The following is a 19012-nucleotide window of genomic DNA, read 5'->3' as shown; positions in this document are numbered from 1 at the left end:
CAGGCAGGGGGAGGAGCAGGCTCCCCGCTGAGTAAGGAGCCCGATACAGGACTCTATCCCAGGACCCTGGGATCATGACCAGCTGCCCAACCGACTGAGCCACCCAGGCATCCTTGTTTTTCAGTTTAAACTAACCAGGACTAGCTTGCTGATGTTCCTAAGTGCTAAAGTAGTAGCTGGTTGTGATGGCAAGAGCGCCAGAGTGGGAGTCAATGCCAAACCTAGGTTTTCCTTTCAGCTTTGTTACTATTATCCACAATTTTCCAGTGTTTTGTACAATGGAGATGACAGCGCCACCCATGTAGGGTTGTGGTATAGATCATATGCCGTATTATAAGAATCAGCCCTTATTAGGGCCTACCCACAGCTGACACTCAGGAAACTGAGCTGGAAAAATTCGAAGGCTGGAAAAATTCTCAATTTGCCCTCCCAAGCTAGATGACTTTGAACAAATCAATTAACTTGTTCTTTTTTTTTAAAGATATTTTTTTTATTGGCAAAAGGGAAAGATGTTCTACCTCACGAGTTTATTATGAGGATTCAATGAAACATCAAATGTTTAGGGTCCTTCCTTCCTTCCTTCATTCATTCAGCAGGTATTTGTTTGGCCCTCACCATGTGGCAGATGCTCTGTGAGGCATTGTGAGACTGCTGGGCTCCCTATCCTTTCTGAGCTGACAATCTAGCGGGGAAAGCAGGGTTAAACCAGCAATTGGAATAAAGTGGCGTCACTATCTTTAGTGTGGAAGCATAGTTCTCTGCACCTAGTAAGTGACTGATAAACATTTGTCGAATAACAAATATTAAATTTGTTGTATGTTAAAAATAAAAATGATTATCCTCAGGCTTTGATTTAGAGATATGAGGTTTTCTCTAATATAATAGCCAGACTTTTAAAATCAACAGTAGTAACATGTTTTGTCTTTTATTACACAGAGGTAACAACAATTCAAAGTTGTGAAAGGCCTTATGGGACACCAAGAATTTGGCCAGAGTACAGTTGCTGGATTTTTGTTAATTAACTGACTTGCTTTCCACAGAGACTTTAATTGTAGGTATTGGGACTCTTCCCTTCCATCTTACCTAGCCCTACACCTGTGACCATAAGTGTACATTGATAAGGCAGCCCATAGATTAAAAAACGATAACAAAGAAAAAAATAAATCTTGCCTCCCCTTTAATTGGAATAATATCAAGTTTCTCCAACTGGCAAAAGGCCAATAGCCATCCAAGTTACCAGCCCACCATATCTCTACTACCTGCCTCTAAGTTTATGTGTTTTGTTCCCCTTGGTTGAAGCTGTCACCCTCCATCCTCTCCTGCTAGCTGACTTCCTAACCAACATTCAAAGCTCAACACAAAATCATCCCCCTTCATGAGGGCTTCCCAAATCCTCTCTGCTCAGTGTAAGTGGCTTCATGTGTTATGATCACAGAGCACCGTGTTTGGTTAGAGCTCATATCAGAAGCCACTCTGAATCTTAGACACAGAAATACAGAAGAATGGAAAAAGGAACAAAAACTTCCAGAGGAAATAAAAAGAGAGTTGTATAACTCTCACAAGTGGACAGAACTGTCTAACGCTACACTATTGTAAACAGTAGTTACAGCAAGACACGCGGCTATTTAAATTTTGATTCAATTGCAATAGGTTCATTTTTCTTATTTTTCAATGAAATGTTTTACGGCGTGCCTTTTTTTTTTTTTTTTTTTTGGATAAGAAACAGATTCTGGAGATGGTCAGTCAATTAACCCACAATGGAGTTGGTCAAAGACTTCCAACTTCCACGCCAATGTCAATCAATTGATGGGCGGGGCCTGGAGAGGGACTGAGAAAGATTCTGAAATCACATCCTGGCTCTGCGGTAACAATCACGGTGCTTGATTACCTGGGCCTGTGATAGATGGAGGACTGGAGATTGGCAGCTTGTGTGCCATAAATCTGCTCTTACTTCCAAAAAATTCTGGGAGTAGCTGTCAAAAATGTTGCCCTACAAATGTTCACCCAGTGACCTAGTTTCTCAAGCACATGTCTAGTACCTGGCGTCTTGCATTTTCATCAGATAAAGAGATATAAGAAGCTACAAAAACAATTCACCTAATAAGACCTCGTCCGAGAAGCTTCCAAACAACACCTTCTCCTGTCTTATATCTTATTTTATTTCGGGGGAAAAAAATGGTTTTACTTTTATTTTTTGCCATGCCACGTATTTTTTAATTCAGAGTTATATGTAGGGCTGGTCTCTTGTTACAATTTCTTCATAAGGGGACGCCTGGGTGGCTCAGTCGGTTAAGCGTCTGCCTTCAGCTCAGGTCATGACCCCAGGGTCCTGGGATTGAGTCCCGCATCAGGCTCCCTGCTCCACGGGGAGCCTGCTTCTCCCTCTGCCTCTGTCTCTCTCTCTGTCTCTCATGAATAAATAAATAAAATCTTTAAAAAAAAAAAATGTAAAAAAAGAAAAAAAACAATTTCTTCATAAGAGTGGTATTCAAACTTTGCTGTCTATAGCACACCAAGGAGGTGAAATACCCAATTCCTATCTGTTTCCACTTCCCAGTGGAAAAATACTCAGCTAATAAATACTTGGAAAGACACATTTATGAATCACTAATTATTTTTATAAAATAAGAGGAGCCTATTAACATGTTCATGTATTATAAAATGATGCCCTATGGATATAAAAATAAACCAAATATGTTATGTACCTTGAGAATTCTGTTGCATATGTTCACAAGCAGTATATAAACAATGTCACCATGTAAGTGTCACCATAGAAATAAGTTTGAGAGTGATTACATATACATGTTTTCCAATGTGGATATAGGTAAATCATTTCTGAAACACAATTCAGGAGTGTCTTAAAGTCTATTCCTTGGTGAATCTAAAGCAAACATATGCAAATATGCATTATTACAGGCTATAGGGTTAATGAAACAGCCCACAGCAAACTTAATTGATAATGATGAAACTAAACCAACACTAATTTATAATTAAAAAGCAAAGACCACAGCCATTCAAAATCACTAACAACTCAAACAACACTCAAGATACACTGGTAACAAATTATCCCTCCCAAAATTGCATGAATTCTAATTATTTGCATGCAGGCATTTTGCAATGTTTCCAAGAGCTGGCAGCCAGTTTTCTAAATAGAATACTGAATTAGGGAAGCTCAGTAAACCTTAGTTACATGTCATTCTAATAGAAGATAATTCAGTTGGTGTACTAATAAGTAGACTGTATTCATATACAAAATAAATGCACATGAAATCTGAAAAGAACAAGAACAGAAAAAAAAAAAAAAACAACGTTGAGTTTCAAGATAAATGTATAACCCACTAGTGGACTGCAGACTAGATTTTGAGAACTTTAATAAAGCATTAAATTAAGGGTTTTATACAGGCAACATTACGCTGTCTGATGCTTCCCTCTGCTTCACTACATTTATAGTTTACTCTTTCTGCCAAACTTTAAACTAAAGGAAAATTAATTTATTTTTACCTAAGATTCAAATGAGACCTCTGTTCAGGCCACTGGCTTCTTTATATAAATGCTCTTTGTTTATCAGCCTCCCATTAGTAGCTCCATTTACAGTTAGTAGCTTGTAGACAAAATAGCCAGAGACTCAGCACTTTAGCATTTGGGGTATAAGTCAGGATGGGACAAAACCACAGGCATAATTTTAAAACAAGCCAAGACAGATGTGCATAAAAATTCCCCACTTTTAGCCGCACTGCCTTCACCTCTCTCTACCTTGCTTGCATAAAAGGATTTGATAAATTCATTAAAAATCAAAAAATGTTGGAGCTGGAGATAATCTTGCCTGAGGTCACACACTAATAGCCCGCAGGTGGGATAGAGCCATGAGTCAAGTTTTGTTTGGCCCACTTGACATTTAAAAGATAAGGAAATTACACATAAACTTCTTAAGTGTCCTGCTTGCCTTGAACCATGGGATGATCTGGTCACATTGAGCCTATCTCAGGCTTAGCTAAGGATGTGATGTGCCCTCTCAATGCACACATGCTCTTCAGCTGCTACAGTTATCCTCAGGCTGGTCCAGTCATCTTTGTTAACTGGCTGGTGCACGAAGGTATTTGCCAGGTCCATCTATGACGGACAAGAATATACTTTGCGGAATGCATAGATGGCCTCTTTGGAGCTTCTGTACACAATATGAAAACCACTGCTTCCTTCTACCCTCTTACTGGAGACTTGCAATTGACAATTGACGTGAGATCCTGAATGCACCAGGGTCCTACCCCTACTGTGGTGCTCCTTCCTCATTACCATTCGATATAAAAAAGGCTTCATGTGGTACTTTCCTGCCAGTGTTTGCATTTTTAAAGGATGTAAAGTTCTTGCCCAGTGATGAGAAAATATTTATTGAATACTTACACAGCATTCATTCAGTGGGAAGTATGACCTAGTGGCCTGCTGACCCGAATCTAAGATGTATTATCAATTTCAAGAGCACTGAAGTGCTTTTTCCTCTTACTGTGCGGTAGCTCATCTAAACCTGGAAGCTGACATTCTATATTCATTTCAAAGCCTATGACTCAATCTATCCATCCTTCATCCACATGAGGGGGAAACAAAAAAATCCTTTGGGTACATGCAGACTCAGTTAGCTCCCATCTATTTTGGGGTGACACGGAAGCATGCCTAAAAGAGAAGTTCTAGTAAGGGCATAGTAAAGATAAATATAGGTAATCACATCAGCAGAACAATGACCTTGGCTGAGGATGTAGGTCTTCCTCCCTCCTAGACTCAGGGTGAGGTTTGGTTTGACTCCTTCCGCGTGGAGGAAGAATCCGCTTAATGAATAGCGACATCACTCAGCGTTATCTATCCATCTTCGGAGAGAAAATCGCTGATTATATCAATTCTCTTTTCTTTCTCTGGGCCTTTATTATATAAAGATGGGGAAGGAGAAAGAAATAGTAGGCCAAAAGGGTTCCCTAAGTGCTTTCAGGACATTAACTTTACAGAATCTAATTAGTTTACACAAATGGTTAACAAAATCATTCATTTTCTTTTTATCCCAAAGAAAGGAAAAATTACTGTCTGTTCTTATTTCTCCCTGCTACAAAGATGAAGTGAGTTTTTCTCTTGATACCAAAAAATTTGAAAGCAGAAGGCCTTTTCCTATTTGCTAAGAGAAGTTTTTCTTCAGTCCCTTAAGACCACGCTTACAGTATTTTCTAAATTTATAGGAAAAAAACTCATGCTGTGACTGAAAACCTTAGGGATTTAAGTTTTTACTACATTTGTAAGCATATTCTTTGGGTTATTTTGGTTAATGGAACTGCTGTCAAATAGAGTAAATAACTACACAAAGATATTGCACAAATACACACATATACACATACATATGTATGTTATACTGACAATTTAATATTTATACCTCTCTCCATTTGTGGTATCCCTAAATTATAAAGACGCACACAGATACATATGCATCCATACATACACATGCACCCCCACACAAGCAGTAATAAATGAGGGAGAGTTAAAGGTTTTACCAGAACATTCATTCCTTAAGAATGTAACAAATATTTTTTCAGCACCTATTATATGTCAAGTTCCTTACTAAAAGTGAGATATAAGAAGATGGATAGCACAGTGGCTCACACTTCTCAATGCATGTGATAAGAATAGGCACTTTAGATATTGCCCAAATTAAAAAAAAATGTTTAGATAATTTTAGTTACACAATCAGGTTTCCTATCTGCAAATCTTTCCAGAACTTGTATACACTCACATGTACTGCAAATCTCCAAAAGGAGAACATACCAGACAATGAGTACTTCCCCAACACTTAATAGCTTTTTTCCAAGCAGCACCTTGAGGGTATGGTATTTTCTGAACTGGAAAATACTGGCCTAGACACTTCATTGGATTAAGGCTCTTAAAAGGAAAAGGGCCTCATGATACTTTCCTACGTAATCGTCCTTCTTTTTCCTTAACCGGAGAACACTGTTTGATACATTTCTAATTTTACCATAAAACTACAGCTAATATTTTAAGTTTTTTATTAAAAAGTAATATATACCCATATTTAAAAAAATCTTAAAAACACATAATTGGGGCACCTGGGTGGCTCATTCGGTTAACCAGCAGGCTCTTGGTTTTGGCTCAGGTCCTGGTCCCGGTATTGAGCCCCACTTAGCTCCTGGCTTCCCACTGAGCAGAGTCTGCTCCAGGATTCTCTCCCTCTGCCCTTCCTCTGTTCTCTCTTTCTCTTTCTCTCTCTCAAATAAATAAATGAATCTTAAAAAAATTAAAAATAAAAAAAATAAAAACCACATCATTATAGGAAATAAAAAGTCCAAGTCATTCTAGTCCTACCACCAGGTTTAACTGATGCCATGTATAGAATGTTTATAGTCTTTCTGACATCTTTTTATGCCTGTGTTAATATTTTTTTCCAAAATTATTTTGAAACTGCATATTCTGTTCCTTGTTTTTGTTTTTGTTTTTTTCCCTCAGCAGTGTATCATAGGCATCTTTCCTTAAGAGTACATATAAGCACATCTCATTCTTTGCAGTGGTTACATTGAATCCTGTTGTATGGTATACAACGATTTATAGTACCAAGCTCTTTTTACTCTAGCTAAAACCCCCCTCTAATTATTTGCCATTAAATTAACTAGACCTTTACATACATTTTTTCACACCTGTCCAATCATTTTCTTAGGCTAAGCATCTCGAAATGGAATTGTGTAGGATTTGCACATTTTACATTTTGGGAGATGCTGCCAAATTGTTTTCAAAAAATGTTGCACGAATTTACATACTCAAGCTTTGAGATTTTCACACAGTTTAAAACTGGAAGAGTTTTTCAAAAAGTTCAAGTAGTCGTCTTAAATGAACTTTAAGAAATTACCAATTGAAGGCTAAGGTTCATTTGTGCCACTTCTATATGTTTTCAGTGTGACATAAGATCTATTTTCCTTAACTATGACGAACTGAGGCCATAGGCTTGAGCTCACATAAGTAACAGTATTTATATAGCATTGTAATAATTCTCTTATAAATTCAGGGGATTGACAGGAAATATTTATTTGCATCTCTACTTGGTTTTGATACTTTGAGGTCTTACCAAATGTCCATAGCTGCACTCTGACTCTGGGACAAGGTCAATAACATCAATCAGATGATCAATGGATTATCACTAGCACCAGCTTACACCAAATAACAACCTGTCTGCTCTAATCCTTAGGTCAATTCACTACACTTAGCAATTCAGTACTGGTAAGAATTCTTAAAAAGCCAATATGCAACCACTGTTGTTCTGACGATATCTTTCATACTACAGTTCTAAAACAATATTTTATTGTAATGTGTCTTGGTATTCTAATGCGTATTCCTTAAGCAGTTTTCAATAAAGTAATATTGAATACTAAGGTAAAGATAAGTATAAGATATACAAGAATGCTTTTTAATATTTTAACAAAAAATCACACTTTTAAATGAATGGTGATGTTCACTACGTAATAATTAAGTCATAAATGAATACCTCCCTCTAAATACATAGTTTGCTTAATATAGTTTTAAATCAGGCCAAGTATAAGTTACATAGACAATTCTATTCGGAGTAATCTTTCCATATATCATTTCCATACACACCTGTCAATACAATAGCAGCGACTCAAGAATAAATGATTCATTAGGCACTTATAACTTCTTGTCTCATGTAATTTATCTTTATAATTTTAAATTACTAAAGAATCCCAAGGATCTTTTCTTACTCAAGTATTTTGAAATGATCCATATTTTATTAAGTTTCAAGAATAACCCCCCCCCCCCCACACACACACATACCCACACACTTGAAATTAAGTAACTATTAAAATTAGTGTCATAATTCATATATCCATAAGGGGGAAGAACTAATTCTAAAGTAGAAAGTTACATCCAGCAAACCATTCATCCTTTTTCACCTGTTACACACCTGATGCTTATAAAGAGTTGAAGCTGTCTGTTTTAATTTCCTGAAACAAGGGAACATACCACTTTTGGGTTTTCATTGTTCAGTCTGTCTTTTTTAAATTATGTGTCCCCTTCCAGCTTTACTATTTATATATATAAAAGGCACGAGTATTCTTCAAATTGTTGTGGTAATTTCCTACATTGTTCCCAAAATAAAAACTTGATTTAGCCAAATATTAAATTATTGAAATTACAAATCTGTTAATCTACGGCACATTTTACTCATTTGTGTAATTTTAAAGTTCACTTCCATTTGATTGACTATTTTAATCCTTCTTAACTAGTAAGTGAAAATAATGGTGCATTCCTAATACCATAAATATGAAAAATAGAAAGTACTTAGGGACTACAGGGGAATCTATTAAAATCAGTCTGTTTTCTGGTTAACATATTCTCATTCTGTTTGTGTACTAAGCCACTGCATTGAGAAGACAGATCTCAAATTCACGGCCTCACAAAGACATTGTCCCGATTTCATGTTTTGACAGCAGAAATTGGCCCAGATCTCTAACCATTTCCCCTACAGGACCCTGGCTGGCTGGTGCCATCCAGGTGCGGCAGAGTCTGATGAGGGGAACATCGTGTCAAATTCCACTCATCTGTCAGTGTAGTGGATTATTTCTTGAGAGACTGAAATTGGCTGCTTGGGATGGGAACACCATCAATCTTACTGTGTAGGGGATGGCAAAGCTGCCCGTACAAGGCTGGCAAGAGGGGGGCCAGCCGTTCCTAAGCAGGTGAGGAGGCAGCTGTAAAGCCTTCACTCTCCCCCCATTCGGGGCTCTGAGGGAAAGATTTGTCATTTTTCACATTTCCCGGGTACTTGGTATGCATGCAGTGTCCGCTTGTTCCTGCTTTACGGAAGAGGCGATTTTTCAAGCTTAGGCAAATGTGGCAAAGCTCAGGGTCTGCCTGGTGTCTCATTTTTTCTCATCATGTCACTTGTTTTAACTGATTTGAGAAAATGAGATTATGTTTTTCCTTTTTGCTCATTTATCCTGCTATTTATTTATTTATTTATTTGCTCATTTAGGGGTGGATTGTCACAGATAACTGGCCCTGATTTCTCTCTTGTTTTCATACACATTTCATTAGTGTCCCTGAAGATTTAAGACCCACAAAGGGAAACATCACAACTCTCATCAAAAAAAGCATACATTTACTCTTAAAATCAAAACAGATTGTATTAAAGGAGATTGCATTTCTGACTGAAATAAGCTAGAATATTGCTGTGTCCAAGATCTATCGTTTTAATTTTTGCAGCTATTGTTGAAAACCCAAGAAAGTTGAATAAACCTATTACATAGAACCAATGGACTTTCAGTTTGATATCATTTTAATCTTTCTGCATCTAGAAAGGAGTATATATAGTTTCTTAATTTCATCAATGAATCGGTAATGGATCTCAAATGTATAAGCGCTTGGGGCTGAAATTGGGTTCGGTGCTACAGTTTCTTGGGATATCTGACATACAGATCGACCGTGCATTGGTGATAATAAGCAATTTCTAGCAGTAGGCGTTGGAGAAAACAAATACTGAATTCAATTTTAGTCAGAACTTAACGAAATGTTTCTGAGCTTGAAATTATAATATTTTGATAACAAGCCCCATAAAGATTTGAGTTTACTTAATACAAATATCATAACCATAACCCCCGACCAAAAAAACTGCTGTATTAACTGATTAACAGAGATAGTCTAAGTAAAAACTCACTGCAAAGTGTACTCTATTTCACGACTATACACATCAAGCGTAAAAGACAGGCAGCGGTTGGTGATATATTCTAGCCAGGTATCTCATAGTTTTTAAAAAAAACAAACACGAGATTAAAACAAGGTTTTGTCCTGTGTGGATTGTCAGCTGTGTGAACAGCAAAACTTTACTCATTTAGCACCTCTAACATGTACTTTTGTAGTCTATTAAGAGGTGTCAGAGTTATCGATATTCATGAGGAACTTCACAGTTTACAAAGCACTGTCACAAAAAATTATTTTACTTAGACCCCCACCATATCTTTAAATGGGGAATGGCGCCCAGAGAAGAAAAGTGACTTTCCTAAGGTCAAGACACTTGAGGTTAAGTAACACAGATGAGTGCTGGTCCTGATGCTGCCGCTGGCACTGGCCAGCCCTCACCAAGTTCAGCCAAGGCCACCTTTCGGAAGGGGTTTGAGTCCGTGCATTGACATAACCTGGAAGTTTTCACAAGTTATGGGAAACGGCTCACACCCCTCAAAGAGGCTACTCGGCGTGATTATTCTGTGCCCTGGGAGATATATCCCCTCCTTGGGAAACAGGCCAGGGAGGTGACATCAGACCTACCCGACTTCCAATGGCAGTTACTGGCTGTGTGGTCTCACACAAGTCACCCGATTCCTCAGAACTTCAGTCTCCTGGGCAACAGAAGGATTGGGGGCGGTGCGCGTGGTGTGAGGGGTAGGGGCGATTACACCTACTTGCATACGGATTAAGACGACGTGAGTGTGCCGAAAACCCTCACAATAGTTATTTTTGTTACGAATTCTTACTGTTAAGTATGACAATGAATGCAAATTTCCCGCGTTATTTGTATGACTGTAACAAATCAGACATTTTTGCCTGAACCGATTGGTAATTAACTGACTGGAGGTAAACCGCAGATTCCAAAACCCACGTTTGTTCTTCCTCCACCTCGGCACCGAAGCCTCAGAGTCTGGGGGTACCCGCTCCGCTCGGGGCTGAGGACCCCCGAGGCAGAAATACAAGCGCACGGCAGGGGCGGCGGAGCGGTTTCCAAGCCCACCTGCAGGGGCACCAGCGCCCCCCTCGCCTTCCCTCCGCAACCCAGGGCGTGGGGAGTGAGGGTGGCTGGGGCCCTGACGCAGCCCGGGGCTGAGGCCGCCCCGACGCCCCCTCCCGCGCCCACCCCCTCCCCCACCCCAGTCCTCGGGGGGGTGGCCCGGGCTCCTGCAGAGAACCGGCTCGCGCGCTCCCCCGCAGCTGGGTGCGGGCGCGCGGCAGGACCCCAGGCTGCACCCTTGCTCTTTCCGTCCAGCCCGCAGCCTGGAGGCAGAGCCCGGGGAGGCAGCACGCAGCGCCCCGGGAAGTGTTGTTGGACGATTGTGCCGAAGAGCCCAGGACTGGCGCCCAGGCCGATTGCGGAGCCAGAGAAAGGCAAAGGCGTGGATGCTGGACCGCGCAGCTGGAGCCAGCCGAACGGATGGGAGGAGGCCAGGAAAGAATTTGGAGAGGGGATGGAGGGCGGGGAGCACTTCCGACTTGAAGACCTGGAGCTTGGCCGCGCAACCAGTCCCCTGGGCCCGGACTTGGCGATGGGGGAGGAGGGCTTAGGTGGAGGGCGGAGTAAAGGAGTGCAAAGGTTGAAACTAAACAGAATGTGGAAGGAAATCTTTTCAGAGAACGGGCGAGGGTAAGGACAATCGAGTTGGGGGGCAGTAATGAGAAAGGCAAAGAAGGAGAAAAAAAAAAATCCAGACGGAAAAGTGAGGCCATGGAAGGGTAAGAAATACACTTTAAACAAAAAGACGAAGAAAGCAAAATGCGTCCGGAAATCAAAATTCAATATAGGGGGAAAAAATCAGGCTAAAGGGAACTTGTTCCTGAAAGTGCCAAGAAAGAGAGAGAGAAAAATACCACCGTTAAAAACTGGAAGAACAGAAAGTGAAGGAAGGGAGAAAGAGGAGACAAATTAAAGCAGACAAGAAATAGTAAGTTATTTTTAAATTTCTTTTTCATTAACGAACTACTTCCAAAGTTAATTTCGGCACTAACATATCCACAAAATTCTTAGCCACGCACACACCGAGATTATAGTATCTACACTAGATAGGATATCCCAGCAGTATACATACCCATTATTTTATTGGTTGCAAAGATCATATTTTGCCTCTCTAAGAAATCAAGTCTTGCAAGTTATCCCACCTTCTGCAGAGTATTTTGATATTGGCCAAAGTATCCAAAAACCAAGGACTTCACTTTTTTAAGGTGTGAGGAAGGGGTAGGGAGACTCTTAGAGAAAACCGTGTGTTTTGTTTTTTTTTGTTTTTTTTTCCCTGAGAAATTCATAGAAACACCTCTAGGGCATTTTAGTATCCCCTTTACCTTTCCCCAAAGCATCCAGCCAACAATATGTATCTTGGAATTCAGAGGCAAGCTGCCCGCACTATATAGTGCTTTCTGTCCCTTACAGTCAACCATCTGTTAAGGTGACAGCAGTGAGACTGGAGGCTGCCGAGGAGCCAGCTCCCGACTTACCTGGTCTGTGCAGGTGGTGCTGCTGGAAAGTGTGCTGAAGAGATCCATGGCATAGGAGCACTGCACAAGCACTTATCCACAAATACAGGACCCAGGACATCGCAGAGACCATTGCCATTCTCTAAAAAGAACATGAGACAGCAAGGATTACCCCCAGCTTCAAGCCCCCAGCTCAGTCAGTCCCACTGATGAGAGAAGGAGGGTCTCAGACAGACGTCATGTCCCCTTTGCTACTTTGCTGGCTGAAATTAATAACCCAGCAGAGGTCATGCCATGAAGTGGGATTTAGGGAAGGCCTTCCCCAAGAGATCGTGAATTCTTTTTGAAATTCTGCAAAGCCAAACGCCAAGGACTGCCAGACACATAAATAAATTAAAGTTTGTGACTATCAGGCAGTTTGAAGCACAGTATCCTGACTTTACATCCTGTTTTTTACAGTGATCTTTAAACTATAGTTATTCCAGGCACTGAAAAGCTGCATACTCCTGTTCATTCTAACTTCATTGTAAGTCTGACATAAGCCTGAAAGGAAAGAGTGGATTCTTTTTTTTTTTTTTTAATTCTACCGTCATGAATTTTTAATCATTCTGCTGTCTTCTAAACTAAGTAATCATTTCTCAGAGGCATGTTGTAATCTCCTGATAGAACTGGTCTTTTTTGGCTGGACTTAAAATCAGACGGAATTGTCTTCAGCCAGAATGAGTTTCAGAGGCAAGATCTATGCTTCTATCCTAGTGTAAGCCATAATTTACAATACTGCTTTGCCTCCTAAGAGGCAATTGTGGCATTTGTTGTATAGTGTTGATGAATATGCATACACAGGTGGTGTATGTATTTATGGATGAACATATACCTTTTCTCAGGCGCTGAAACTTTGACAGTCTTATCTGCACCTATAAGGATCTTAGGAGCTACAGAGGCTCAACTGCGCTACATATTGTCCAATTTCTCAAACAACACCTTATGCTGCATTTCATATTGCCAAATTAATCAAACTTGAAGCATCGTCCTTACTCAGCCAGTGATACGGAAGCAGTTTCTATACAAGAATCCAGTTAAGTGTATTCTTTTCTCTTAGAGAGAGCTTTGGAACCCAGATTGTTCCTTTTAAAAATTTTTCCACTGTCAAATTATACACTACAAGTATTTCAACTATACATTTAAATCTGCTAGTGACCTCCCAGTGTGGTTTCTTTATTCGTGGAAATTGGCACTCTTTCAAAAACTGTGATGTTCAGAAAGCAGAAATATACATCATATGTGTGTGTGTGTGTGTATAAAGATATAATACAAGATAATTTATGGGCTTTAGGAGAGAGATGCAGTCTTTAAAAGGGGTTTAGGACTATAATAGACAAATGGTGACAACTATAATTAAGTGCAAAGTAGGAAAACATTATTTTCAACAGCATGGTGCCTTTCATGCCTCACTCTGTGATTCAGATGGACCATTCACTTTATAATTAGTTTCACTGCCCACTGTTTACTTTTGTACACAACAGATTTATCCTCATTGTCTTCAGAACTATCAGTATAACATAGATGCATTCCCTTCAGTAGAGATAAATAGCAACACCCCTTCTATGAATCTTGAAATGAATGCATTTAGGGGCCTTTTCAAAATATGCTGCAAATTATAGAAAGACAAAATAGAGGTGACTGTGGCATGCATTGACTAGTTGTGAATTTCAGTTAAAAATGCACTAGAAATTCATCTAAACTTTCAAAAAGCCTACCACAATCAAAACTTAACAGTTTTTCAATGACTCTGCTTTCTCTTGCTCATTTCTTCACCCCTGTAGCTTTTAGCACTTAAAAAGATTACTGTGACTTCACATTTGCAGTATTTTCCTTCTTCTTCCTTTTTTTATTTAACTTTCTTTAATTCTCAGCATCACTTCCAAGGTTCCTGCATATCACTCTCATTGTTCACTCTCCTACCAAGAGGTTGTCTCTATGTTAATAGGTGTTTTCCACCAAATAATGCATCCAGCCTTACATAGTTCTCTAGATATGACTGAATAGGTTACAAATCTGCTTTCTGAATCTTAAATCCTTAAAGAGGCTTCTTACCTGAAAAATCCAGCCAAGAGCAGAGTACTCTATTAGTGTTCATTGGAAAGCTCTAACACTTTCTAAAATCCATCTGTGCACAATTGGAGATTTTTTTTAAAAGAGCTTCCCAATAATCTTCTTTATCAGGATTAAAAAAATATGTTTTTCTCTTCCAATGCTATTTCCACAGTAAAGAAGACATCGGGTTCATTCAGACTGTATTGTCAGAAAAGGAGCCAAGGTTTGAGGGGTGGAAACCTTGTCATTTTCACCTTTAAATCATCTCCTCGCGTCACCTCTGCCTGATGAGACCTTTGAAGTGATCCTGATGAGAATCAGTTTACAGTTAATGATGGACCATCCCCAGTCCCGTGCATTCGGGGCAGAGTAAGGCAGCAAAATGTAGGAGCAGGGCTGCTATACGGTGCTGTAAGTAGCAGTAGTCTGTTTCAATACATCCCTCCTCTGTAAAGTATCACATGTCTTAAAGTGACATTACCCTCTATTACAGCTACAGTGAATTGTAATGCCTGCCCACTAACTCTTCAGCTACTCAAGCAGCACTTTAACACTATACTGTCTGGCATGTTATGTTAGAGCTTTCACTGATACCGTTCATTTGCCAAAAGAGTAAAGAGGGAAGGAGAAACAAAAGAAAAAAACATTCTGCAAAATATTAATAGTGTTAATGGGTGTTAGGCTTCTTAACAGTAAATGCAAAAGTGAACTACAGGCCATTTCTTACCTCTTCATGTTCTTTGACCCAGTACGTTAACCAAAAATATTGTCAGGTTTATACAAATTTAAGTCTGTCGATTGTTTTGGCAGCTAAATCTGGGAATATGGCATACTTGGAATACAATATAGATGCTTATATGCATAAGCCCAATAAAAACCTTCTGAGGTTTTTGAACATGTTTAATAAATAGAAACATGCCATTTTCAGCATCGAAGATTGGGTTTTGACAAAGAAATATGCTCAAAGCATTTTTTTAAAAATCTCCCTCTCCCTCCAATAACATGCTGGGGGGGAGAGGAAACCCTCAGAAACTGAACATTTTGTTTCTAGTACTATGGTTCGGACACTCTCTTCTTCGGAAATTAAGTGATTGTATCCAAACGTTAACGATGCACGTAAGGTGACCTAGTTTTCACTTATAGACTGCATGAGCAGAAATACTCATTCAGTTATTTCATGAATTGCTTATAAAGCACCTACTATGTGCTAGATGCTTGGGGACAAGGCAGAGAACAAGGTCGATGTGATCCCCACTGTCATAGGTCTAGTCTTTCATAATTTTTTCAAAATCAAGGTGGTTCTCATGATTTTCCCTCCTCACAAACCTTTTGAAATGCCTCAGAATACCCCTGCCTTGCACGGGTGTTATAAAGAAGGGTCGAAGGGGCGCCTGGGTGTCTCAGTGAGTTGAGCCTCTGGCTCTTGGGGTAGGCTCAGGTAATGATCTCATGGGTGGTGGGATCCAGCCCCATGTCAGACTCCACACTCAGAGGAGAGTCTGCTTTAAGATTCTCTCCTTCTGCCCCTCCCCCTTTCAAAATAAATAAATCTTAAAAAAAAAAAGAAAGAACGGTTGATGCCACTGTTCGACTTTGGAAACCATCACCTTTTCTCATGTTAAACAGAGTGAAAGAGTGAGAGCCCCTACAGATGGGTCGGTCTTCCCCACTGGTCTTTCACAGTGCACAGTGCACAGGTAACAACACCAACGTTATAGTAGGTAGTGCATGTTTCATTTCTGTGGTTCGTTATTGTTGTGTTGGTGATATGTACAGACTGTGCGGTATCAAGACACAAATAACAGCAGTGCGGCAGCTAATGTTCATTAAATCTTTCCTATGAGTAGCGCTACTCTATAGTATGTTGCTTATAAGGTATGATTTAATCCTTTTTACTAACCCCATAAGATAAGTATTATTATTCTTATCTCCATTTCATGGATGAGGAACCCCAGGGGGAACAGGGAGATTAAGAAACTTGCTCAAGGTAATATAGCTTGTAAGTGATAGAGTAGGTTTCAAACTCCAATGATCTGGTGCAAGAGCCCATGTCTTAGACACTCATATAAAATACTACATGGTTGGGCTGACTGGGTGGCTCAGTCGGTTAAGCATCTGCCTTTGGCTCAGGTCATAATCCCAGTGTCCTGGGATCGAGCCCTGCATCAGGCTCCCTGCTCAGCAGGGAGTCTGCTTCTCCCTCTCCCTCTGCACCTCCCCCCTGCTCATGCTCTCTCTCTCTCTCTCTCTCTCACACACACACTCCCTCTCTCTCAAAGAAATAAATACAATCTTAAAAAAATACTTCATGGTTAAAATAACCCCCCCAAAAAAACCATTACATTTTCTCATTTCTTTACCATTAAGAGAGTCTCAAAAAAGTATTATTCATTCATTTAAGAAGTATATATTGAGTACATTCCAGGCTTTTGAAACATAGAAGTGTGGAAGATAGTCTTTGCCCCATGAATTTTTTTGGGGGGGTTGTTTTTGCTATGCTAATATATTCAAATTAAAAGGAAGTTACTAATAAGGGCTACCATTTTGAAAAACTAACCATTATGTTCTTCCTTTCTAGGGATTAAATTAAAGCTAAACATAGTTATTTATCTACAAATTAATTCAATTTAATGAACTTGAAAGATGTACTAAAGGATTATGTTCAAGGCACTCAGATAAGCATTATTAATTTTTTTAAAAAGACTGGAAGAAAGACTTGCTCTTTTAGGCTTAAGTGACTGTCTATATATGTATGGGATGGAACAAGAATATCAACATAGTTCCTCGTTTTTCTTCCAAATACCTTGTAGTCCATTGTACTGCAGCCAATGACCATTTGTCCTAAATAATATAAGCATCAACAAATATTGGCATGTAAGGCAATTTAGTTTATTTAGTCTATCCCAACTATTTTGTGATAACAAACTACTATCACACCTTTCAAAGAAGTTGGCCTTTCCACCATCTGGCCATAGTAGGATTGTGTCTCCTGATTCCTTTATCATTGAGTGGGCCATAAAGTTCTGGCCAGTGAAATATCAGCAGAATTGATGGTGTCTTTTTGAGGCTGGAACATTTAATTGTTGAAGCAACACCCTCCTTTGTCTCCAGAACAGGGACTAGTCACACTATCAGCCTGGATCCTTGAATGATCACAAAGAAAACAGGCCCTCCCTTTTCCCTACCAGCCCATAATGGATATACACAGTAAATAAGAAATAATTTGTTCTTCAAGCAATTGAGATTTGGGAGCTATTTGTTATTGCAGCATAACCTAGTCTACTCTGACTGATGAAGATTTTAACTTACATTATCCAAGTATTAATTGAATGTTTATGTTCTATACACTGCCCTAAGCTCTGAGGAGACAGCAGTATGCACGTCAAACCAAGTTCCTGCGTTTTCAGAGCCCCTTGTAATGGAAATCTAATGGAGATTTTTTTAATCAGAGCAATGATAAACCCAAAGCATTGATTATTGCTGCTGGAATCCCTTTGGACTCTTATAAACCAGCAGTTATAGACTGATCACCCATGTGGCCTATGGCTATGTCCTGCTCAGCCATTTTGTCATGCAGGCACAATATTTCAAAAGGCATTATTCCAGCACTATTGTTTTAGCCCATCCAGTTTCATTAATTCAGGATACCTAGGCAGTTGGGTATTCGAACCATGATTCAAGCCAAACTCCTAAAGATACACATTTCAAACACAGTATCTGTGTATATGCACATTTGTTTATGTGAGAAAGAGAAAATTCTATTCATTAGAACTCTGCCCTATGGAGAAACCCACATTTATTCCTAAGAAAAGCCCAGTGAAAATAACTGGGGGTAAAAGCCAAAACACTCAGAATGCTCAAATAGCCAAGAATATTCAGCAAATAATCCTGCATAATAAAAAAATGAGATAGAGAGATAGAGGATGTAACAAGGAGAAAACCAGGAGGGAGAAAGAAAATGGTGGGGGGCAGAGAGACAGAGATAGAAATATATTAGAGGCTCAGGAAGAGAAGGACCAAGAACAAATGTCAAAAGGGGATTTCTTGGTGGAAAACTATATCCTATGGAATGTGACTCTTCCCTGCCTCTCCAAATGATCATAAAAGTCTTAAAAAAAAAAAAAAACCCTCAAATATACTTTGTGTTATTAAGTTACCTGGGAAACCCATTGAAGGGGCTACCTTCCCCATCCAGGCATAAAGTACCACAAGAAAATCCCTCATGTTCCTGATTATCACCTTTCTCATTTCTTGGCATTAGAAATAAAAGCTATCTGGGACACCTGGGTGGGTCAGTCAGTTAAGCATCTAACTTCAGTTCAGGTCATGATCTGGGTCCTGGGATTGAGCCCCATGGAGCTCCAAGCTCAGCAGGGTGTCTGCTTCTCCCTCTCCCTCCGCCCCTCCCCCTACTCATGCTCTCTCTCTCTCTCTTTCTCAAATAAAATCCTTTAAAAAAAAAAAAGCCATCTTATTTCAGCTTAAGACCAGTACACTTAATAATAATTTGGCTAAGAGAGGGCGGAGCAAGATGGCAGAGGAGTAGGAGACCTGGATTTCATCTGGTCCCAGGAATTCAGCTGGATAGGGATCAAACCATTCTGAACACCTATGAACTCAACAGGAGATCAAAGAAAAGAATAGCAACAACTCTCTGAACAGAAAAGCGACCACTTTCTGGAAGGTAGGA

At 39.6% G+C, this 19012-nt stretch overlaps 1 protein-coding gene and 1 long non-coding RNA gene across 5 annotated transcripts in view; one reads left to right on the top strand and one right to left on the bottom strand.

Annotated features, from left to right (window-relative positions):
• Window positions 1-12815, bottom strand: part of TAFA1 (TAFA chemokine like family member 1) — a 509785-nt gene extending 496970 nt beyond the window's left edge. The window contains exon 1 of one of the 4 annotated variants that reach the window (XM_081820414.1): window positions 12250-12815. In XM_081820414.1, the coding sequence (XP_081676540.1) occupies window positions 12250-12367 (118 nt within the window). In that variant the 5' untranslated portion in view covers window positions 12368-12815. The remainder of the gene's footprint in view (window positions 1-12249) is intronic. The other 3 variants (XM_081820403.1, XM_081820422.1, XM_081820417.1) reach the window with 3 other exon arrangements.
• LOC145721615 (uncharacterized) lies at window positions 11375-15835 on the top strand. The gene is made up of 2 exons (XR_014145420.1): window positions 11375-11702; window positions 14495-15835. It is a non-coding gene; the product is annotated as an uncharacterized LOC145721615 (long non-coding RNA).
• The last annotated feature ends 3177 nt before the right edge of the window (window positions 15836-19012 follow it).

The sequence above is a fragment of the Leptonychotes weddellii genome, chromosome 1, assembly GCF_054177405.1.
Source record: "Leptonychotes weddellii isolate Sample4059 chromosome 1, ASM5417740v2, whole genome shotgun sequence".
NCBI classification, from domain to species: Eukaryota; Metazoa; Chordata; class Mammalia; order Carnivora; family Phocidae; genus Leptonychotes; species Leptonychotes weddellii.
The sequence above is the reverse complement of the archived record's forward strand: the minus strand, read 5'-3'. Positions and strand labels throughout refer to the sequence as shown.